The sequence below is a fragment of the Lepidochelys olivacea genome (genome assembly GCF_965140295.1).
Source record: "Lepidochelys olivacea isolate rLepOli2 genome assembly, chromosome: 8".
NCBI classification, from domain to species: domain Eukaryota; kingdom Metazoa; phylum Chordata; order Testudines; family Cheloniidae; genus Lepidochelys; species Lepidochelys olivacea.
Window position 1 is genome coordinate 107,351,013 of NC_140418.1, and position 24,884 is coordinate 107,375,896.

At 45.0% G+C, this 24,884-nt stretch overlaps 1 protein-coding gene across 4 annotated transcripts in view; it reads right to left on the minus strand.

Moving 5' to 3' along the window:
- ST3GAL3 (ST3 beta-galactoside alpha-2,3-sialyltransferase 3) overlaps window positions 1-24,884 on the minus strand; it is a 369,376-nt gene that overhangs the window by 208,719 nt on the left and 135,773 nt on the right. For all 4 annotated transcript variants that reach the window (XM_084637380.1, XM_084637379.1, XM_084637378.1 and 1 more), the window contains one exon: window positions 4,192-4,284. In XM_084637380.1, the coding sequence (XP_084493506.1) occupies window positions 4,192-4,284 (93 nt within the window). The remainder of the gene's footprint in view (window positions 1-4,191; window positions 4,285-24,884) is intronic.

A 24,884-nucleotide genomic window follows, 5' to 3' on the forward strand; every position in this document is an offset into this window, starting at 1 on the left:
TCCCCAAATATGAAATAGTTATGGGTGAGGACAAAGCCACAAAGTTCAGCCACCAGGGTTGCCGTGACATTATCGGGGATACTGTTCCTGACGGCTTGTAGTCCATCTTTGTGTGGAATGTTGGTGTGGAGGGCTTCTACATCCATAGTGGCCAGGATGGTGTTTTCAGGAATATCACCGATGGATTGTAGTTTCCTCAGGAAGTCAGTGGTGTCTCAAAGATAGCCGGGAGTGCTGGTAGCGTATGGCCTGAGGAGGGAGTCTACAAAGCCAGACAATCCTGGTGTCAGGGGGCCAATGCCTAAGATGATGGGGCGTCCAGGATTTCCAGGTTTATGGATCTTGGGTAGCAGATAGTATACCCCTGGTCGGGGTTCCAGGGGTGCGTCTGTGCAGATTTGTTCTTGTGCTTTTTCAGGGAGTTTCTTGAGCAAATGGTGGTGTTTCTTTTGGTAACCCTCAGTGGGATCAGAGGTTAATGGCTTGTAGAAAGTGGTGTTGGAGAGCTGCCGAGCAGCCTCTTGTTCATATTCCGACCTAATCATGATGACGACAGCACCTCCTTTGTCAGCCTTTTTGATTATGTCGTCAGAGTTGTTTCTGAGGCTGTGGATGGCATTGTGTTCTGCACGGCTGAGGTTATGGGGCAAGTGATGCTGCTTTTCCACAATTTCAGCCCGTGCACGTCGGCGGAAGCACTCTATGTAGAAGTCCAGTCTGTTGTTTCGACCTTCAGGAGGAGTCCACCCAGAATCCTTCTTTTTGTAGTCTTGGTAGGAAGGTCTCTGTGGGTTAGTATGTTGTTCAGAGGTGTGTTGGAAATATTTCTTGAGTCGGAGACGTCGAGAATAGAATTCTAGGTCACCACAGAACTGTATCATGTTCGTGGGGGTGGAGGGGCAGAAGGAGAGGCCCCGAGATAGGACAAACTCTTCTGCTGGGCTAAGAGTATAGTTGGATAGATTAACAATATTGCTGGGTGAGTTAAGGGAACCATTGCTGTGGCCCCTTGTGGCATGTAGTAGTTTAGATAGTTTAGTGTCTTATTCTTTTGTAGAGAAGCAAAGTGTGTGTTGTAAATGGCTTGTCTAGTTTTAGTAAAGTCCAGCCACGAGGAAGTTTGTGTGGAAGATTGTTTTTTTATGAGAGTATCCAGTTTTGAGAGCTCATTCTTAATCTTTCCCTGTTTGCTGGGGAGGATGTTGATCATTACACAAAGTAAAACTATTTCCCCATGTTTATCCCCGCCCCTCACCCTCCACTGTTCCTCAGACGTTCTTATCAACTGCTGGAAATGGCCCACCTTGATCATCATGACAAAAGGTTTATTTCCCCCTGCTCTCCTGCTGGTAATAATAGCTCACCTTAAGTGATCACTCTCGTTACAGTGTGTATGGTAACACCCATTGTTTCATGTTCTCTATGTATATAAATCTCCCCACTGTATTTTCCACTGAATGCATCCGATGAAGTGAGCTGTAGCTCATGAAAGCTTATGCTCAAATAAATTTGTTAGTCTCTAAGGTGCCACAAGTCCTCTTTTTCTTATTTCTCAGAGGAGGAGACAGTGACTCCTCTGGAGATTCAGACTCTCCCAAGAAAGAGAAGAAAAGGTCTCAATCCAACAGCAGTTCCAACAGAGGAAAGGCACAGTTGGAAGATGGAGGAGGGGATAGGCTTCTGTCAAAGGTAACATCCCCTGGCAGAGTCAATCTCCCTAGTGCGAGAAGGCCCTGATGATGGGGGAAACAGAACCTCAGGGAGAGCACAGATGTCCTGCAGTGCAGTGTAAGTCTTGCCTCCCTAGAGTGCAAGCAGTCTGATACGTTCATGCTGGTGGGGTCGGAGGAAGAAGGCTCCATGTGACCGGAGTGAGAGACAGCAGCACTGCCATTGGTGGTAGAAGCTCTGATTGCGGCAGAACCAGCAGATTCCAACTTTTTGATTTGGACAGTACTGGTGGAGTGAGTGTCACTGGGCTGGGGTCCAATACTCTGGTCTATGGGCTTTTGAGACATGGCTCTGGGACTCAGGACATAATAAGTCTTCAGGGATTGAAAGAGCAGATTTGCTCGATTTAGGAGGAGCTGCGTTGGACATCTTTGAAGCAGACTTAAGAGGCAGACCTGCTCTTACGCTTTGTGCAAGCATTCTCTGCCTGCCCAATGAAAACCTGATGGGGTGGTCTGTGGGTATGGATTCCCCAGCAACAGTCAGACCTCACAGCAGGAGGCATGCTGTGTAACAATTCAAGCCAATGTACTGGGGCCGTGGGGGAGTGTTCCACAGCCTGGTTCTGACTGCAGCCTCCTGGCCTTCTCCAGAAGGTGTTTTCTAAGCCAGGGTCCCCTCACCTCATGGGTATGGCTAGAGAAAAAGCAGCATGTATTACACCTAGCCATGATGTGGGCCTCCCCAAGACAGTACAAACAATGCTGATGCTTGTCACTGACTGAGAAAGACTGGGGACATGACACACAGTTTTTGAAGCCCAGAGTTCTGGCCATAATCCAATACCCATAATGGTGTATGGGGGAAGGGAGTGCCCCCAAGGCAGGGATTCTATCTAACTAGAAAACTCTGCTAAAAGTTGTAAAACTATTAAAAACTAACTATAAAGAACCATACAAAAAAGCACTAAGGCAACCTTTGAAATATTCAGAGCAAAGAAATTGAAGGAGAGCTCTGGACTCTGGAGGTTCGGAGCCAAGCCACGAGGGAGCAGGAAGGAACTGGAGAGACAGTTGGCCACTCCATCCTTTATTTGTTTGGTTGGAAGCACAAGGAACGTAAAGGACGCATAGTGGCCAAACAGACACTGCTTGCAAGAATTCTCTGACTCCACGTGCATGCACACACCCACAAAGGAATACACACAGGGACCAGCACTCGAAGAAGAATCTCAGCTTTCATTTAAGAAAAAAAATTCCAGACATCATGATTTCTGGGAAAAGCTTGAAAAGGTGACCCAAAAGTATCAGAAAGACTCAAAAAACAAAAGGCAAATAAAAAGAACTCCAACATTATTTTTAAGCCAATCTCATGATTCTGGGAACCTGATTCATTGTTTTTGAACACTTGGGGTTGACAATATCACAGCAGACTTGTTCAGAGGGGAAGATGAGGAGACTAGTGTGATATTTCATTGGAAAAAGTGAATGAGATACAGCAAGACCAGCAGACTTGGGCTCTCTAAACACTATTTAGAAAACTCTGCTGCCCAGCTCCCGAGCACTTGAGGGCCAGTTTGCCCTTGTGTGCAGGTAGAGGAGATTATAACCCCTCCTACCTCAGATAGCTAAATTTACCACTAACTGAGAAGGTGCAACTCAGTGGAGCTGCACTTGTAGTTTCAATGGAGTTGCACCTGCTTACACCAGCAGTGAATTTGGCCCTGAGCCTACACTCTTTGTTGATCTACTGCTTACATCATTGAAGATACCATACTGTATATTCATAGGGTGAAATCCTGGCCCCACTGAAGTCAATGGCAAACCCCCCATTGATTTCCATAAAGCCAGGATTTCACAAGGGGCATCCACTGGAACGGGAATAGCAAAATAATGCAGCAACCATCTACGAGACAAGCTACCTATGAGTACCATATTGAGGTTCCCCTGAGACCTCTTCCACTTGGTTCCCCACAAACTCGGTTCAATTCCAGTCTCATCACTTGGGTTCCTTTACTAACATACAATCAAATTACGTTTGAGTTGATCAGGCTCAAGCATAGGGGGTGGGTACAGAGTATACCACACATCCAAAGCCACACAGCAAACCTCTTCCTTTATATACATTTATACATTACATTGTATTTACTATACATTGCATCACATGTTCTGGGATTGGTTTGGTCACTTTGTAGGAACCAATCCACGTACAGCACACGTTGTCCATGCATGACTCTCTCTTTACTTCACCTTATGTTCCAGGTTTATCTGATTCATTATTATCTTGTCAACTATAAATGGTTCCCTGGGTATCCCCCCTTATCTTAGCTAGTACAGTTATTCTGTTCCCAGCCTGCTGATCATTTCTGGGGAGACAGGATTAGGGAGGTAAATGGAAGGCCTCACTCAGCCAATTACTCACATCAAGCCAGGCCGACATAGGATCCTGCATGCAGAGGAGGTAAGCAGTTGGGGAAGAGCAGGGCTGTAAAGTACAAACACTGGGGAACTGATCACTTACTTTGGGAAGATGGAAGTCATGAGCGCTGATGCATACCCAGGTCTGCAAACTCCCTCAGAGAAATTTGCATACTTTGATGCTAGCTCTGGAGGCCTGTGGGAAAAAGAATGAGAGTCAAGACTTTCCAGGGTATGTAAGTGCTGAGTGTGTCACCCTGACTGATCCTTTAGTATTTAAATCTCTTCCTTGACCGTGCTTCTCCAAAACAGCTATGAAGACTATTAACAGAAACAAACTTTTTTTGTTTGTTTTTTACACAAACATGGGAGAATATCAAACCACCGTGGGGTCAGAAATATCTGAAACACCACTAAATCAGGTTTCAGAGTAGCAACCACGTTAGTCTGTATCCGCAAACAGAAAAGGAGGACTTGTGGCACCCTAGAGACTAACAAATTTATTTGAGCATAAGCTTTCGTGAGCTGCATCTGATGAAGTGAGCTATAGCTCACGAAAGCTTGTGCTCGATTAATTTCTTAGTCTCTAAGGTGCCACAAGTCCTCCTGTTCTTTTTACCACTAAATCACTACTTCTGTTGAGGGACTTCGCACTCTTAGGAAGGTGAAGCTCCAGGAAGGAATTAAAGCTATCTAGATACTATTTCAGACTTCTGTCTCTCCAAAAGGAAGTGAAGATTAAAAGGTAACAGAGAACCACTTGTTCAGGCTATTTTTCTACTACATGCTAGAAGTAAGATCTCAGTGGAAGTATTACTTACAGGACAAGTTTCAAACATTTTAATCAAATTACAAAGCAGATTTCTACTGGCCGACAGTCATCAGCCACTGTTTAGACTTTAAAGGGGATGGATCCTCTGGGCATCCAAATAGACAGCGCTGCCCTTGTTCTATTGGGAAGTGGCCTAATAGCACAGCCAGTCACATAACTCAAGGGTGGAGAAGTGACTGCAGAAGCCTAATGAAAAGAGCTGTAACTAACACACAGGCTACGTGGTTAAAGCTTAGCATTTGGAGAGATTTCAGAGTAACAGCCGTGTTAGTCTGTATTCGCAAAAAGAAAAGGAGTACTTGTGGCACCTTAGAGACTAACCAATTTATTTGAGCATAAGCTTTCGTGAGCTACAGCTCACTTCATCGGATGCATACTGTGGAAAGTGTAGAAGATCTTTTTATATACACACAAAGCATGAAACAATACCTCCTCCCACCCCACTCTCCTGCTGCTAATAGCTTATCTAAAGTGACCACTCTCCTTACAATGTGTATGATAATCAAGGTGGGCCCTTTCCAGCACAAATCCAGGGTTTAACAAGAACGTCTGTGGGGAGGGGGTAGGAAAAAACAAGGGGAAATAGGTTACCTTGCATAATGACTTAGCCACTCCCAGTCTCTATTCAAGCCTAAGTTAATTGTATCCAATTTGCAAATGAATTCCAATTCAGCAGTCTCTTGTTGAAGTCTGTTTTTGAAGTCTTTTTGTTGTAATATTGCGACTTTTAGGTCTGTAATCGAGTGACCAGAGAGATCGAAGTGTTCTCCGACTGGTTTATGAATGTTATAATTCTTGACATCTGATTTGTGTCCATTTATTCTTTTACGTAGAGACTGTCCAGTTTGATCAATGTACACGGCAGAGGGGCATTGCTGGCACATGATGGCATAGATCACATTGGTGGATGTGCAGGTTAACGAGCCTCTGATAGAGTGGCTGATGTTATTAGGCCCTGTGATGGTGTCCCCTGAATAGATATGTGGGCACAGTTGGCAACGGGCTTTGTTGCAAGGATAGGTACCTGGGTTAGTGGTTCTGTGGTGTGGTGTGTGGTTGCTGGTGAGTATTTGCTTCAGGTTGGGGGGCTGTCTGTAGGCAAGGACTGGCCTGTCTCCCAAGGTTTGTGAGAGTGTTGGGTCATCCTTCAGGATAGGTTGTAGATCCTTAATAATGCATTGGAGGGGTTTTAGTTGGGGGCTGAAGGTGACGGCTAGTGGTGTCCTGTTATTTTCTTTGTTAGGCCTGTCCTGTAGCAGGAGACTTCTGGGAACTCTTCTGGCTCTATCAATCTGTTTCTTCACTTCCGCAGGTGGGTATTGTAGTTGTAAGAATGCTTGATAGAGCTCTTGTAGGTGTTCGTCTCTGTCTGAGGGGTTGGAGCAAATGCGGTTGTATCGTAGAGCTTGGCTGTAGACGATGGATTGTGTGGTGTGGTCAGGGTGAAAGCTGGAAGCATGTAGGCAGGAATAGCGGTCAGTAGGTTTCCGGTATAGGGTGGTGTTTATGTGACCATCGTTTATTAGCACTGTAGTGTCCAGGAAGTGGATCTCTTGTGTGGACTGGACCAGGCTGAGGTTGATGTTGGGATGGAAATTGTTGAAATCATGGTGGAACTCCTCAAGGGCTTCTTTTCCATGGGTCCAGATGATGAAGATGTCATCAATATAGCGCAAGTAGAGTAGGGGCGTTAGGGGACGAGAGCTGAGGAAGCGTTGTTCTAAGTCAGCCATAAAAATGTTGACATACTGTGGGGCCATGCGGGTACCCATAGCAGTGTCGCTGATCTGAAGTTATACATTGTCCCCAAATGTAAAATAGTTATGGGTAAGGACAAAGTGACTGAACTTTGTGATATTACAACAAAAAAACTTCAAATCCAGACTCCAGCAAGAAACTGTTGAATTGGAATTCATTTGCAAATTGGATACAATTAACTTAGGCTTGAATAGAGACTGGGAGTGGCTAAGTCATTATGCAAGGTAACCTATTTCCCCTTGTTTTTTCCCAACCCCCAGACGTTCTTGTTAAACCCTGGATTTGTGCTGGAAAGGGCCCACCTTGATTATCATACACATTGTAAGGAGAGTGGTCACTTTAGATAAGCTATTAGCAGCAGGAGAGTGGGGTGGGAGCAGGTATTGTTTCGTGCTTTGTGTGTATATAAAAAGATCTTCTACACTTTCCACAGTATGCATCCGATGAAGTGAGCTGTAGCTCACGAAAGCTTATGCTCAAATAAATTGGTTAGTCTCTAAGGTGCCACAAGTCCTCCTTTTCTTTTGGAGAGAGGAGATTTGAGTCTAGTACCCAACTTTACCATACACTTACTGTGGGACCTTGAGCAAAACTCTTTGTGCCTCTGCCCGTCCGCAAAATGGAGATACTACTACTCATCCATGTGACAGATATACTGCAAGGCATCAATCATTAATGCTTTTACGGTACCTGTAGATACCGAGATGTAAGCCACGACACAAAAATAATAATTATTATTCCATACAAAAAACTGCATCCTTACGGTTTCACTATTAACCACTCAAAGTCACTGGAAGCAGCAGGAGCTTAGTACTGCTGAGAAATGGCCCTACAGCTACAGAGATATACTGCACCGCTGACAGCAGCTATTCAACAATGGCATCTTTATAAGGTTCTAAATCAGCGGCAACAGAAGGCAAGTAGCAGACAATCACCTCAAAGAATCTCAGTTACCACCAGAACTGTTCTTTCTTCTCCAAGCATTGCCTACATGGATCCCCCCTCTAGTTATTTTGTCCTCCAACACCTGTTGGCATTGGGATCTGTTGTATTAATTTAGACTGAATATGCAGATCCAAACAGTTAAAGTGTTAACATGACCCAGTCACTATCAACACTGAACAGTTTTAAACAAGGTTAAGGGACCACAGGCTGCTTAGTACCACAGCAAATACACCATTAAAAATCCTTTTAACCTTTTATTAAAGACCAGTGGGTGGGAGGGGGGAAAACAGTTAAAGCATTTGAAATGTAAAGTATTAATTAATGCTTTCATTTTAACAACATTCCTTGTTCTCGTTCTCTTTCTCTTCCAAGAGAGTCTGGCAAACATGGAGGGTTTTCCATCTAAAGTCTCTTAAGATGGTAAAAACTATCTTTTTTGGGGAAAAGAGAAGACATTAATTAAAACAGGCTGGAGCTGTTGTTAAAGTTTGATCCTGTTTCCTAGAAGACAAAACAAGACAATCAAACACGAAAGAGGGAGAGAAAAGACCAGCAGAGATAGAAAATGAAGCTTCTGTCTCTGATATTGACTAGCTTGCAACCTCACTTCTGGAGAAACACAGGCCCAGCCCTCAGTCTTACTAGCCACTCTGAGACCTAGTGAACTGCTATCAGCATCAGGCTGTTGAGGATATTGCATTTAGTTGCCTCTTTCCGATCACAGGCTCACAGCAGTGTTGCAAAATATACAGTCTTGGCTGACTAAGCCAGACACTTACCAGACAGAAGGAAAAAAGAGGATAGGAAAGAGAAGAAATAAGGTGGGAAGGAAAAGAAGACATAAATAGGGCACAGTGTGGGGGTGGGGGGATGCGTATGTGTGTGTATATGTGAGTGAGAGAGACAAGAGAGAAAGTCTCACATCACAGGTGGCATCTAAGATTTAGATGGAGCTGGTGGTGATATCATTTGGGTTCCCTCTCTCTGACCCACTCTGGTCAGGACATCTTTCAGGATTAGCATGAAGAAGGTCCCGGGTCCCAGGAGACAGTAGGGATGGCAGCCATGACGATAAAGCTGGCTCCAGCAATTGTTGGCAGACAGATGCTTCTTCTGCTAATTTTTCCCAAAGGTCTTTTCTTTTTAAGAACCCCAGAAAGGAGTGTTGGGCAGAATACTCCATCCTCTCATTATTTTGACCTCCAATAGACAAATTTTAAACATCAAATTTTGGTTCACCGATTTCCATTCCTCTACTCCTCTTGTTTACCAGTCATCTTAACACAGTCTTTGAGTGGAATCAATACAGCCCTTTCTGTTGGGACTAATTCAGTCTCGGTCTCTTTTTTTGTGTCTTTTCTCATCAACATTTGTTGTGATCACTTATTGTGGCACTTTATGAACTTTCTCTCACTTTTTACAGTTGAACAATTAGGGTAAATTTTTAGGCCCATTTATCACAATCTCTCTCATGGCAAGGGAACACCCATATATGCTACAGAAAAATCTGCATTTTAAGGAACAGCTTCCTTCTGTTGATTTTATAAGAAGAGCTGTTTACATCTAAGCAATGTAGCTTATACACATTTGGGAATAGATGGGAGTTGCAGAAAAGTTATTGCTACTTGGGAATTTCCTTTCTTAGCCCTGGTCTACACTACGGGGTTAGGTCAAATGTAGCCACATTAGGTCAATTTTAAAATGACTGCGTCTACACAACCAACCCTGTTCCATCAACCTAAAGGCTCTTAAAATCGATTTCTGTACTCCTCCCTGGCAAGGGGAGTAGTGCTAAAATCCACCTCGCTGTGTCTAATTTGCGGTAGTGCAAACGCAATTCAACAGTATTGGCCTCCAGGAGCTATCCCAGAGTGCTCCAATGTGACCGCTCTGGACAGCACTTTGAACTCCGATGCACTAGCCAGGTATACAGTAAAAGCCCTGGGAAATTTTGAATTTCATTTCCTGTTTGGTCAGCGTAGCGAGCTTAGCAGCACAGGTGACCATGACCCCCAGAATCGCAAACAAGCTCCAGCATGGACCGAAAGGGAGACACTGGATCTGATTGCTGTATGGGGAGAAGAATCTGTGCAGGCCGAACTCCGATCAAGAAGACGACATGCTAATATATATGCCAAAATCGCACAGGACATGGTGGAGAGAGGCTACAACAGGGACACACAGCAGTGCTGCATGAAAGTCAAGGAGCTCAGGCGAGCCTACCAAAAGACAAAGGAGGCAAACAGTCGCTCTGGGTCAGAGCCCCATACATGCCGCTTCTATGATCAGCTGCATGGCATTCTAGGAGGGGGGACCATACCACTACCCCACCACTGTTCGTGGACACTTGCAAGGGGGGAGTCTCACGCAACAGGGAGGAGGATTTTGTGGATGAGGAAAAGGAGGAGGATAATGCGCAGCAGGCAAGCAGTGAATCCGTTCTTCCTGGCAGCCAGAACCTTTTCATCACCCTGGAGCCAATACCCTCCCAAGGCGGGATCCCCGACTCTGAAGCCAGAGAAGACAGCTCTGGTGATTGCACATTTGTAACTACAGTACAGGGTTTAAAAGCAATAGTGTTTAAGGTTTGATTTGCCCTGAAGAATTGGGATGCATTCACGGCCAGTACAGCTACTGGAAAAGTCAGTTAACGTGTCTGGGGAAAGAGTGGGAATCCTCCAGGGACATCTCCATGAAGCTCTCCTGGAGGTACTCTGAAAGCCTTTGCAGAAGGTTTCTGGGGAGGGCTGCCTTATTTCGTCCTCCACGGTAGGACACTTTACCATGCCAAGCCAGGAGCAAGTAGTCTGGAATCACTGCAGCACAAAACATGGCAGCAAATGGTCCTGGGTTTTGGTTGCATTCAAGTTGAGAAGTGAGTCTTTATCTTTATCTTTCTGTGTTAGCCTCAGGAGAGTGATATCATTCATGGTCACCTGGTTGAAATAGGGGAATTTTTGTAAGGAAACAGTAAAAAGACTCTGTTCATGCTGGGTTGTTTGCACTTGGCTAAACCGGATCATCCCAGAGAATAGCCACGCGGCTGTGGGATGGGTGAATGGATCATCCCAGAGAATAGCCATGCGGTGGGGTGGAGGGGAGGTGGGGGGCAGCCCCTCCTTTTAAATGTGAAACCCAACTGGCATTGCTTGCTATGGGAAAGGATGGCGCTGCAGTTTGAAACCATTCCCACATGTTATGAATGTGGATGAAGCCAACTCCACATACCAAAAGGCTTACCATGGCTGCCTGGGAACCGAATTCTGTTGCCCAGCCGTGTGTGATGTGTTACCAAAGCAGCAGGCGCTCAATATAAAAGGCAAAATGCGACCTTGTACCTAAAGCACATGTGCTGTGTGGTGTGAATTGCTTGATTCACTGTGAAAGAGTCTCCCTTTTTTTCTCAGAAATGTATCATCTTAAATTTTACTCTCCCTTTTTGTCTCCCCACAAGTGCAAATGTTTCTATGCTCCCCCTTTCATCTCCGTCCCTGAAGTTATCGCAGATTAGAAGGCGAAAAAAAATGCACTCGCGATGACATGTTTTCCAAGCTCATGCAGTCCTCCCGCACTGATAGGGCACAGCTTAATGCATGGAGGCATTCAGTGGCAGAGGCCAGGAAAGCATTAAGTGTGCGCGAAGAGCAGAGGCAGGAGGCGATGCTGAGGCTAATGGGGGAGCAAACGGACATGATGAAGCGTCTGTTGGAGCTGCAGGAAAGCCAACAAGAGCACAGACCCCCGCTGCATCCATTGTATAACAGCCTGCCCTCCTCCCCAAGTTCCATATCCTCCTCACCCGGATGCCCAAAAACGCAGGCGTGGGAGGAGGGTCCGGGCACCCAGCCACTCCACTCCAGAGGATGGCCCAAGCAACAGAAGGCTGTCATTCAAACAGTTTTGATTTGTAGTGTGGCTACAATAAGCAATGTGGCCTTGTCCTTCCCTCCTCCCGCATCCCACTCCACCCGGGCTACCTTGTCAGTTATCTCACTTTTTTTTAAATTAATAAAGAAAGGATGCATGGTTTCAAAACAAAAGTTACTTTATTTCCTTTGCCAGCTGTTATCAAAGGGGGGAGGGTGGTTGGCTTACAGGGAATTAAAATCAACAAAGGGGGCGGGTTTGCAGCAAGAACACACACACACAGAGCTGTCACATCGTAGCCTGGCCAGTCATGAAACTGGTTTTCAAAGCCTCTCTGATGCGCAGCACACCTAGCTGTGCTCTTTTAATCGCCCTGGTGTCTGGCTGCTCAAAATCAGCCACCAAGCGATTTGCCTCAACTACCCACCCCACCATAAACATCTCCCCCTTACTCTCTCAGATATTATGGAGCACAGAGCAAGCAGCAATAACAATGGGAATGTTGGTAGCGCTGAGGTCTAACCTAGTCAGCAAACAGCACCAGCGAGCTTTTAAACGTCCAAAGGCACATTCTACCACCATTCTGCACTTGCTCAGCCTATAGTTGAACTGCTCCTTACTACTGTCCAGGATCCCTTCATGAGCCATGGGAGCAAGGGGTAGGCTGGGTCCCCAAGGATAACTATTAGCATTTCAACATCCCCAATGGTAATTTTCCAGTCTGGGAAGTAAATCCCTTCTTGCGACTGCTCAAATAGCCCTGAGTTCCTAAAGATGCAAGCGTCATGCACCTTTTCCAGCCGTCCCATGTTGATATCGGAGAAACGTCCCTTGTGATCCACCAGTGCTTGCAGCACCATTGAGAAGTACCCCTTGCGGTTTACGTACTGGTTGGCAAGGTGGTCCGGTGCCAAGATAGGGATATGTGTTCTGTCTATCGCCCCACCACAATTAGGGAACCCCATTGCAGCAAAGCCATCCAGTATGACCTGCACATTTCCCAAAGTCACTACCCTTGATAGCAGAATGTCAGCGATTGCATTGGCTACTTGGATCACAGGAGTCCCCACAGTAGACTTGCCCACTCCAAATTGATTCCCAACTGCCCGGTAGCAGCAAGGCGTTGCAAGCTATCGCCACTCACTTCTCAACTGTCAGGGCAGCTCTCATCTTGGTATTCCTGTGCTTCAGGGCGGGGGAAAGCAACTCACAAAGTTCAAGGAAAGTGGCCTTACGCATGCAAAAGTTTTGCAGCCACTGTGAATCATCCCATACCTGCAACACTATGCGGTCCTACCAGTCTGTGCTTGTTTGCTGGGCGCAGAATCAGTGTTCCACTGTATCAACCAGCCCCACTGCTGCCATAATGTCCCAATTGCCACAGCCCATGCTTTCAGGAACGTCTGGGTCCATGTTCTCATCACAATCGTCCTCGTGCTGGCGTCTCTTAGCCCAGTTCTGCACATACTCCACGATAATGCGCAAGGTGTTTATAATGCTCACAACAGCAGCGATGAGCTGAGCGGGCTCCATGCTTGCCGTGGTATGGCGTCTGCACGGGTAACCCAGGAAAAAAGGTACAAAACGATTGTCTGCTGTTGCTTTCACAGAGGGAGGGAAGGTGGGGCGACTGACGACGTACCAGAACCACCCTCGACAATGTTTTTGACCCATCAGGCATTGGGACCTTAAACCAGAATTCCAATGGGCAGCGGAGACTGTGGGAACTGTGGGATAGTTACCCACAGTGCACCGCTCCATAAGTCGATGCTAGCCACGGTATTGAGGACACACTCTACCAACTTAATGCTCTTAGTCGGGACATACACAATCGACTGTATAAAATCAATTTCTAAAAATCAACTTCTATAAAATTGACCTAATTTCGTAGTGTAGACATACCCTTAGAACCTTCATAAGCTTGTGGTTAAGGCACAGGCTGAAGACTCAGGAGATATGGGGCCAATTCTCAGATCTGCCAGATCTTAAGTCAAATTACTTAATCCATCTGTTCCTCGTCTATAAAATGAAAGTAATAATACTTCCTTTCGTAGCCTTGTCTATTTATGTTGTAAACTCTTCAGAGTAGGGACTATCCTTGCTATGTATATGTGCAGGGCCTAGCACAACGGGGTCCCTCTCCTGCTTGGTGCTACTATCATACAAAGGAAAACAATAAAGGTGGGATTTTAAAAAGTGCCTAAGGAGTCAGCAGCACACGTCCCACTGTGACTTTCACTGGGGTTTGTGTTCTTCACTTCCTTAGGAGATTTTGAAAAATCCCACCCTCAATAAATAATTGAGTCACCAAGCCTGCCTGACTCCTATCAAATAGAGAGCAGTACTACTAACAAAAAAGGATGATTGGGTGGACTTGGACAGTACCGTCCAATCAAGGAACTCAAAGTAGTTTACAAACATCAAATAACTCAGGGACCACTGTGAGAGAGGTAAATATTTTACATTTACATAAAGAGGCTTTAACTCAAAAGACCACAGAACCACTAAAATGCAGTCGGAAGGTGGAACGTGATATGGCAGTCAGCCAGACCACAGCACACGGTAAACTGTGTGTAGGTATAGGGAAGAGTGTAACATTTTAGATGCACCAGGCAAACTCTACCTCTGCAGTGACGTTGGATCTTTACTGCCTGAACAGTGAAGTACTGACAGGACAGAAAGCTCCTCAGTTTGTTAAGGGTTTCTCCAGCAGACATCATAAACTACATAATGTAGAATTCACCTAGGTCAGTAGAAAAAGCTGAGTCATCCCTGCCAGGATTTGAACCTGGCACTACAAAAGGTCCCCCCCGCCCCCTCACCCCTGCTGGTAATAGCTCACCTTACCTGATCACTCTCATTACAGTATGTATGGTCACACCCATTGTTTCATGTTCTCTATGTATATAAATCTCCCCACTGTATTTTCCACTGAATGCATCTGATGAAGTGAGCTGTAGCTCATGAAAGCTTATGCTCAAATAAATTTGTTAGTCTCTAAGGTGCCACAAGTCCTCCTGTTCTTTTTTCAGGGAGTCTAGGTATTCCAAGCCTATGGCTGAGACTGCTAATCTGCTGTTTCCGGTTTACTGTAATACTATATTAATCTACTATTCAGACCATGGTCTGTTGGTGGTGGTAGAGACTTTCAGTGAGTTCAATTATAGTGACAGGTTTCAGAGTAGCAGCCGTGTTAGTCTGTATTGGCAAAAAGAACAGGAGGACTTGTGACACCTTAGAGACTAACAAATTTATTTGAGCATAAGCTTTCATGAGCTACAGCTCACTTCATCGGATACTCAAATAAATTTGTTAGTCTCTAAGGTGCCACAAGTACTCCTTTTCTTTTTGCAATTATAGTGAGTGGTTCTCCACTGGCCAGAATGTGAGAAAAGGTTGTATTTTGTCCCTAAGCCTCTTTAACATATGTGCAGAATTTATGGATGTGAATCATGGGAAGTTAATGCTTCTGACAAGAAGAAAACTGAAGCTTTTGAAATGTGGTGCTAGCACAGATTCTAGGGCATCTTCTGGATGAAAAAAAGAAAAATGCCTACATTATAAATATTATTGGAGAGAACCCTGATGTCAGAAATCAACAGATGCAAACTTACGTACTTCAGTCACACTAGGAGTAGAGATGGAAATAACCTGAAGAAAGTTACTATGGAAGGAATGGTGGAAGGTCATGGCAGTAGGGGGTCAACCAGTGAAAAGATGGATGGATGGTGTGCACCGGGTCTCTGGAAAGTTAGTAATGGATTGAGAAGACTTCCAGCAATTCTGTCATGTTGTAATAGTAGTAGGCATCCTTCAGTCTCGAGAGACCATGGGTATGTGCCCCTGAGAGGTAAAGAATTTACCCAGTTGGCTTTTTGGCAGCCGCGAACATGGCTGAAGAGACCCATTTGAGAGAGAGAATCTCTGCCGCATCTGTCACATTTAAAAGGTGACGTTTTGACCCTTTCGGTTCTGCCTTCTGCAAGCTCTTTTCTCCGCTGCTAAACTGGACGGCTTCCTCTCAGAACTCCGGAGACCTTTGTTAAGCTCTTGTTTCCAAAGCCTGTGGTCTTGAGTGTGATCTTCCCATTTCTCCACATCCATGTCCATTTCTTTGAGGCTTTGCTTGCACACATCCTTGAAACACAATTTGGGGCATCCTTTGGGTCTTTTTCTAGATGCCAGTTTGCCGTAGAGGATGTCCTTTGGTATGCGCCCATCATTCATTCACCACACATGCCCAAGCCAGCAGAGGTGTCTCTGTTTGAGGAGTGTTTGCATGCTGGGTATGCTGGCCCTCTTGAGCACCTCAGTGATGGTGACTCTGTCCTTCCAGGAGATTCCAAAGATTCGACAAAGGCAACGCATATGAAAGCTGCTGAGCCTCTTTTCCTGATGAGAGTAAAAGGTCCCTGTCTCGCTCCAATACAAAAGTGTGCTGATAACACATGCTTGATACACACAGATCTTTGTGTGTTCTGTCAGTTTGTTGTTTCGCCATACCCTCTTGTTCAGTCTAGACATTGTTGTGGTGGCTTTTTCAATGAGGAGGTTGAGTTCGGTTTCAAGTGAAAGGTTGACTGTAATCGTGGACCCCAGGTATGTAAACTCGTTCACCACTTCACAGTCATAGTTGTTGATCTTGATGGAGGGTGCTTCCTCAACTCCTTGGCACATTATGTTCATCTTCTTTTGGCTTATAGTAAGCCCCAAGTATTGGCAGTCTTTGGAAAACTGTCCATTAGGCTTTAAAAATGAGCTTCTGTGTGGGGTGTCACTGCTGTGTCATCATCAAAGAGGAGGTGTTGGATTAGGGCCTCCCGAGTCTTGCAAGATTGAACAGCTTTCCACCCGATCTTATGTGCAAGTAGAGTTCCTCAGTTGAGGAACAAAGAGCTTGTTTCAGTAGCAGGAAGGAGAAGATCCCAAACAGAGTTGGGGCAAGTACTTGCATAACTCCACTAAGACCTTGCTTAACTCCACTAAGAATGTGGAAAGCCTCAGACACTGAGCCATCGTATTGGACCGTGCCGTACATCTTTTCATAAAAGGATCAAATCATGCTTAAGAACTTTGGGGGACATCAAATCATTCCTAGAAGCGCGAACAGTGCACTTCTACTGACAAAGTCAAAAGCCTTTGTGATATTGATGAAGGCTATTGTCATAAATATAAAGGGAAGGGTAAACCCCTTTAAAATCCCTCCTGGCCAGAGGAAAAATCCTCTCACCTGTACAGGTTTAAGAAGCTAAAGGTAACCTCCCTGGCACCGGACCAAAATGACCAATGAGGAGACAAGATACTTTCAAAAGCTGGGAGGAGGGAGAGAAACAAAGGGTCTGGGTCTATCTATATGCTGCTTTTGCCGGGGATAGAACAGGAATGGAGTCTTAGAACTTTTAGTAAGTAATCTAGCTAGGTATGTGTTAGATTATGATTTCTTTAAATGGCTGAGAAAAGAACTGTGCTGAATAGAATGACTATTCCTGTCTGTGTATCTTTTTTGTAACTTAAGGTTTTGCCTAGAGGGATTCTCTATGTTTTGAATCTAATTACCCTGTAAGGTATCTACCATCCTGATTTTACAAAGGTGATTCCTTTACTTCTATTAAAAGTCTTCTTGCAAGAAAACTGAATGCTTTTTCATTTTTTTCATTGTTCTCAGATCCAAGGGTTTGGTTCTGTGGTCACCTATGCAAATTGGTGAGGATTTTTACCAAACTTTCCCCAGGAAGTGGGGTGCAAGGGTTGGGAGGATTTGGGGGGGAAATACGTGTCCAAACTACGTTTTCCCAGTAAATCCAGTTAAAGTTTGGTGGTGGCAGTGGAAATCCAGGGACAAAAGATAAAATTAATTTGTACCTTGGGGAAGTTTTAACCTAAGCGGGTGAAAGTAAGCTTTGGAGGTTTTCATGCAGGTCCCCACGTCTGTACCCTAGAGTTCAGAGGGGGGGAGGAACCTTGACAGCTATGTAGAGGGGCTTCTTTTGTTCCTGCATTTCTCTTGTAGTTATCTCAGATCATGTCAAGAGTAGACCTTTCCGCTTTGAAAGCCGCACTGTGACATGCATCCTATGAAGTCGGTATTCACCCATGAAAGCTGATGCTCCAATACATCTGTTAGTCTATAAGGCGCCACAGGACTCTGTCGCTTTTACTGTGATTCAGGATAGGCTTTGACTCCCTCAGGGAACTGATGGGCAGGATCCCCTGGGAGAATAACATGAGGGAGAAAGGAGTCCAGGAGAGCTGGCTGGCTGTATTTTAAAGAATCCTGATTGAGGTTACAGGGACGAACCATCCCGATGTGTAGAGAGAATAGTAAATATGGCAGGCGACCAGCTTGGCTTAACAGTGAAATCCTTGCTGATCTTAAACACAAAAAATAAGCTTACAAGAAGTGGAAGATTGGACAAATGACCAGGGATGAGTATAAAAATATTGCTCGAGCATGCAGTAGTGAAATCAGGAAGGCCAAATCACACCTGGAGTTGCGCCTAGCAAGTGATGTTAAGAGTAACAAGAAGGGTTTCTTCAGGTATGTTAGCAAGAAGAAAGTCAAGGAAAGTGTGGGACCCTTACTGAATGAGGGAGGCAACCTAGTGACAGAGGATGTGGAAAAAGCTAATGTACTCAATGCTTTTTTTGCCTCGGTCTTCATAAACAAGGTCAGCTCCAGACTACTGCACTGGGTAGCACAGCATGGGGAGAGGTGAGCCCTCTGTGGAGAAAGAAGTGGTTTGGGACGATTTAGAAAAGCTGGATGAGCACAAGTCCATGGGGCCGGATGCGCTGCATCCGAGAGTGCTAAAGGAGTTGGCGGATGTGATTGCAGAGCCATTGGCCATTATCTTTGAAAACTCAGGGCGATCGGGGGAAGTCCCGGACGACTGGAAAAAGGCTAATGTAGTGCCCATCTTTTAAAAAGGGAAGGAGGAGGATCCAGGGAACTACAGGCCAGTCAGCCTCACCTCAGTCCCTGGAAAAATCATGGAGCGGGTCCTCAAAAAATCAATTCTGAAGCACTTAGAGGGGAGGAAAGTGATCAGGAACAGTCAGCATGGATTCACCAAGGGCAAGTCATACCTGACTAATCTAATTGCCTTCTATGACGAGATAACTGGCTCTGTGGATGAGGGAAAAGCAGTAGATGTGTTCTTCCTTGATTTTAGCAAAGCTTTTGACACCGTCTCCTATACTATTTTTGCCAGCAAGTTAAAGAAGTATGGGCTGGATGAATGGCCTATAAGGTGGACAGAAAGTTGGCTAGATTGTTGGGCTCAATGGGTAGTGATCAATGGCTCCATGTCTAGTTGGCAGCCGGTATCAAGTGGAGTGCCCCAAAGTCGGTCCTGGGGCCAGTTTTGTTCAATATCTTCATAAATGATCTAGAGGATGGTGTGGATTGCACCCTCAGCAAGTTTGCTGATGACACTAAACTGGGAGGAGAGGTAGATACGCTGGAGGGTAGGGATAGGATACAGAGGGCCCTAGACAAATTAGAGGATTGGGCCAAAAGAAATCTGATGAGGTTCAACAAAGACAAGTGTAGAGTCCTGCACTTAGGAAGGAAGAATCCCATGCACCGCTACAGACTAGGGACCGAATGGCTCGGCAGCAGTTCTGCAGAAAAGGACCTAGGGGTGACAGTGGATGAGAAGCTGGATACGAGTCAACAGTGTGCCCTTGTTGCCAAGAAGGCCAATGGCATTTTGGGATGTATATGTAGGGGCATTGCCAGCAGATCAAGGGACGTGATCGTTCACTTCTATTCGACATTGGTGAGGCCTTATCTCGAGTACTGTGTCCAGTTTTGGGTCCCACACTACAAGAAGGATGTGGAAAAATTGAAAAAAGAGTCCAGCGGAGGGCAACAAAAATGATGAATGACTTATGAGGAGAGGCTGAGGGAACTGGCATTCTTTAGTCTGCGGAACAGAAGAATGAGGGGGGATTTGATAGCTGCTTTCAACTACCTGAAAGGGGGTTCCAAAGAGGATGGATCTAGACTGTTCTCAGTGGTAGCTGATGACAGAACAAGGAGTAATGGTCTCAAGTTCCAGTGGGGGAGGTTTAGGTTGGATATTAGGAAAAACTTTCTCACAAGGAGGGTGGTGAAACACTGGAATGTGTTACCTAGGGAGGTGGTGGAATCTCCTTCCTTAGATATTTTTAAGATCAGGCTTGACAAAGGTCTGGCTGGGATGATTTAGTTGGGGATTGGTCCTGCTTTGAGCAGGGGGTTGGACTAGATGACCTCCTGAGGTCCCTTCCAACCCTGATATTCTATGATACTGACTGCAAGAGTCTGAAATCTGTACAGGACAACTCGGGCAAAGGCTTTTCACATAATGCTAAGAAGGGAAATGCCACAATAGTTGTTACAGTCACTCCTGTCACCTGTGTTTTTATATAGCGAGAGTGACGTAGTTGACATCTCTCATTTCTTGTGGTACTTCGCCTTCTCTGCAGGCAGAGCAACTCATGAAGATGTTGCAGTAGAATAGGTTTTCCGCATTTTATGACCTCGGATGGTATGCAGCCTTTTCTGGGGGCCTTTTCATTGGGGACGCCATCTATGGCAAAGCTAAGCTCCTCAACAGTTGGTTCATCATCAAGTTGGTTCATAAAAGGTAGCTTTCATGGCATTGATGCCTACGTCCGTAACAATATTTTCATGAGAGTAAAGCTCAGAGTAGTGTTCTACCCAGCAATCCATCTGCTTGGTGTGGTTGTTGATTGTTTCCCTGGTTGTCGATTTCAATGGGGCTGTCTTCTTTGAAGTTGGACCCAAGGCTTTCTTGATCTTGTCATATGTGTTTCTGATGTTGCCTCCATCAGCTGCTACTTGGATGCTTACACATAAGTGCACCAACAGTCACTGGCACAGCGTCAAGCAGTTTGTTGTACCTTGGTTCTTGCCTCTTGTAAGGCTTTTTCATTTGGGTCTTTCTTGTAGTTGGTTTGGGCTATGCATTTGGCCTCTCTGACTGGTGTCAACACACTGGAATAGGCTGTCAAACCAGTCGTTGGTCTTGTTTCATTCTTCCCAAAGTCTGACAGAGCTGCATCATTGATTGTGTTCTTCAGTTGCTCCCAATTCAGCTGGGCGCTTGTGTCACAATCACTGGTGTCAAGGGCTTGTTGTAGTGTGTTCTTGTACTCCTGTGACTTTTCTTGGTCTGCTATGGCACCAATGTTAATATAAGGACATCCTTTTACTTGAGATCTGTGTATTTTCTTTGGTTTAAGTCTGACCTTCCTGCATACCAGAGAGTGGTCTGTGTCTTTGATAATTGTGAGTAATGAGGAGGATGTTAAGGTTGGTACGCCTTGTGATGATAAGAGCCAGTTGGTGCTAATGGCCAGATCTGGGACGTTTCCAAGGCACTTTGTATTGTGGCTTTGTCTGGAAGAATGAGTTTGTTACACAGAGACTGTAACAGGAACAAAATTCTAGCAGTCTCTGGCCGTTTCCATTCACCTTACCAGTTCTGTGATGACCAAGACAGTTGGTCCATGCTTTATGATCAGCTCCTGCCCTTGCATTAAAGTCCTTTAGCGGGAAAACATATTTGTGTTTCAGAATCTTGCTGATGGTGGTGTTCAACTGGTTATAGAACTGGTCCTTGATGTCAGAAGATGAGAGTGTTGGGGCATAAACACTCACAAGGTTGACTAGGCCCTCAGATGTGAACAAGCATAGGGCCAAAATTCTCTCTGATCCATCTGTAGGTGGCTCAATCATCCCCAGAAGGGAGTTCTTGATGGCAAATACCACTCTGCGCTCTCGCATTTCTTCTGCACTTTTCCCCTGCCAGAAAAACGTGTAGTCATCTTTTTCTCTGAGAGACCCTCTTGATGTTAGCTGTGTTTCTTGGAGGGATGCGATATCCATATTGAGTTGTTTCAGCTCATCACTGATCACGACAGTTTTACCTGTATCATTGATCTGTTGAAGGTGCTCAGAAAATACAGTTGTCATGGTGCGAACGTCCTCGCTCTCTATCTTTAAGGATGTTTTCTTTTACTTGAGTTGCCAGGTGCACTGTCCACTTGTCAAGTTATACAACTCTAAGCTCCAGGCATCCATTGCCGCAGGCAGACTGCGCTGGCTATTGTCTACACTATCAGTACCTGAGGAAACTACAGTGCGTTGGTGATCTTCCTGAAAACACCATCCTGGCCACTATGGATGTAGAAGCTCTTTACACCAATATTCCACAGAAGGATGGACTACAAGCTGTCAGGAACAGTATCCCTGATGAGGCCATGGCACACCTGGTGGCTGAGCTTTGTGACTTTGTCCTCACCCACAGCCATTTCAGATTTGGGGACAACTTATACCTTCAAATAAGTGGCACTGCTATGGGTACCCGCATGGCCCCACAGTATGCCAACATTTTTATGGCTGACTTAGAACAACGCTTCCTCAGCTCTCGTCCTGTAGCACCCCTCCTCTACTTACTCTACATTGATGACATCTTCATCATACGGACCCATGGGAAGGAGGCCCTTGAAGAATTCCACCTGGATTTCAACAATTTCCACCCCACCATCAACCTCAGCCTGGACCAGTCCGCACAAAAGATTCACTTCCTGGACACTACAGTGCAAATAAGTGATGGTCACATAAACACCACCCTATACCGGAAACCTACTGACCGCTATACTTACCTACATGCCTCCAGCTTCCACCCAGGACACATCACACGATCCATTGTCTATAGCCAAGCCCTAAAATACAACCAAATTTACTCCAATCCCTCAGACAGAGACAAACACCTACAAGATCTCTATCAAGCGTTCTAACAACAACAATACCCACCTGCTGAAGTGAAGAAACAGCTTGACAGAGCCAGAAGAGTACCCAGAAGTTACCTACTCCAGTACAGGCCCAACAAAGAAAGTAACAGACCACCACTGGCCATCACGTACAGCCCCCAGCTAAAACCTCTCCAGCACTTCATCAATGATCTACAACCTATCCTGGAAAACAATCCCTCACTCTCACAGATCTTGGGAGACAGGCCAGTCCTCGCTTACAGACAGCCCCCCAATCTGAAGCAAATACTCACCAGCAACTGCACACCACACCACAGAAACACTAACTTGGGAACCAATCCCTGTAACAAACCCCGTTGCCAACTCTGTCCCCATATCTATTATAGCGACACCATCAGAGGATCCAACCACATCAGCCACGCCATCAGGGGCTCATTCACCTGCACATCTACCAATGTGATATATGCCATCATGTGCCAGCAATGCCCCTCTGCCATGTACATTGGCCAAACCGGACAGTCTCTCTGTAAAAGAATCAATGGACACAAATCAGACATCAGGAATGGTAACATACAAAAGCCAGTAGGAGAACACTTCAATCTTCCTGGACATTCTATAACAGATTTAAAAATAGCCATCCTTCAACAAAAAATCTTCAAAAACAGACTTCAAAGAGAAACTGCAGAACTAAAATTCATTTGCAAATTTAACACCATTAATTTGGGCTTCAGTAAGGACTGGGAGTGGCTGGTTAACTACAAAAGCAGCTTTGCCTCTCCTGGAATTGACACTGCCTCATCAATTATTGGGAGTGGACTACATCCATCCTGACTGAATTGGCCCTGTCAACACTGGTTCTCCACTTGTGAGGTAACTGCCTTCTCTTCATGTGTCAGTATATAATGCCTGTATCTGTAATTTTCACTCCATGCATCTGAAGAACTGGGTTTTTTACCCACGAAAGCTTCTGTCCCAATAAATCTGTTAGTCTTTAAGGTGCCACCGGACTCCTCGTTGTTACTGAGTAACAGTATCTCCTGAACTAGTACTATCTACTTCCTCATTGTCTCACACATAGGCACTATAATACCTGCCTCTGGACACTACCAAACACTGTCAGCAAAGTTGACGTGAAATTTAAAGCAACCGGAATATATCTGTAGCCACAATGGCAGTGAGTCATTACTGGCATACAGTTTGAATAGCTAATGACTGACATAACTATTTAAACCAGAGTGATCAACTTGAAAATGATCCCAGAATTCACACAAAAATCCCCTTCCCACAAAACATGCAGATTTCCACCCCCCCCATGCTGCTTCTACACTGTTGTCTCCATTGTCAAATTAAAATGCCATCATCCAAAGAATAATAGGCTGAAGTGTTCAGTGCATTTGACTCATGTACGGTGGCCAGTGGGTGCAATGTAGCGGATGTTTGAGCTGTCAATTAGGAAAACCACAAAAATATCCAGAACTGCTGATGCCTGAGAGGCAAAGCAGTTAACATTTCTCAGCAGTGATAAAACTCGTGTTCCAGAGTGCCAGAGGCAGAACAGTGCTAATAAGCAGCTGCTATCTCAAATCATTTAGCACTTGTTTATCTCCCCCACTCTGCTCACACTGGGCTAGCCTTTTCAGGGCCTTGAAATAGGAATTTTAAATTTTAATCTCACGTGGGGACATTTTTATTTGTCTGGTCCCTCCAGATGATGCATTTAGACCACATTAACGTCAGTCACCACAGTTTTCAAATTTTAAGAAACTGCTACAAAGATGCTCAGAGACAGCATTAGAAATAATTATAAAACACAAAACTTGGGCCATGTCAAAGAAACATCCTGGAGTACGACTGTATGACTGCTGTCCCTCAGCCCCCTTGAGACCTCCACAAAAGTGAGATATGTATCCCATGAGGTTAGCCAAGTGAATACAATTTAACTATATAAACGTGTTCCATGATTTTTCAACAAGATCAAAAATCCTGGCACAGAATTAAAGTCGTTACTTAAATCAGACTACAGTTCTTCCTCTATAATAAGAAGCTGAACAAGAGGGCAGGGAGTACACACATAATTCATCAATTGAATTCACGCTCAATTACCTGGTTTAAATCTGGGTGACACCAGTAACCAGACAGCTACATAACAAAAGCATGCACTGATTACTAGATGAGTAAGAGCATTAAAATGAACAAACAAGTACCTCCTCTGGGATGACCTTACACTTAGAGGTAACTTCTGAATCAGTTGCTTCTTTGGGGATCAAACATGGATTTCCTTTCTTCTGTAATTATTTTTCTTTTATATGAAAGGAAGATATGGCCTCATTCACAGAGCCCTTTATAAGATGGCCTTCATGAGGCAGCAGAAAACATGGTGCATGGCATTATCTGAGCTTACTATTTTTTGCTGCTTGCTTTAAAATCTTGTTGGTTATCTACACTGGGCACCTTAGGAGATGCTCAAGTTCACAACCTGTCAACAATGCAGCTTTTGCTTAGAAAATTGGGTTAAAAATGCTCAAGATAACCATATTCAGATTCATATATTGCAACACCAGAAGGGACCGTTGTGATCATTTAGTATGACCTCCTGTGTAACACATGCC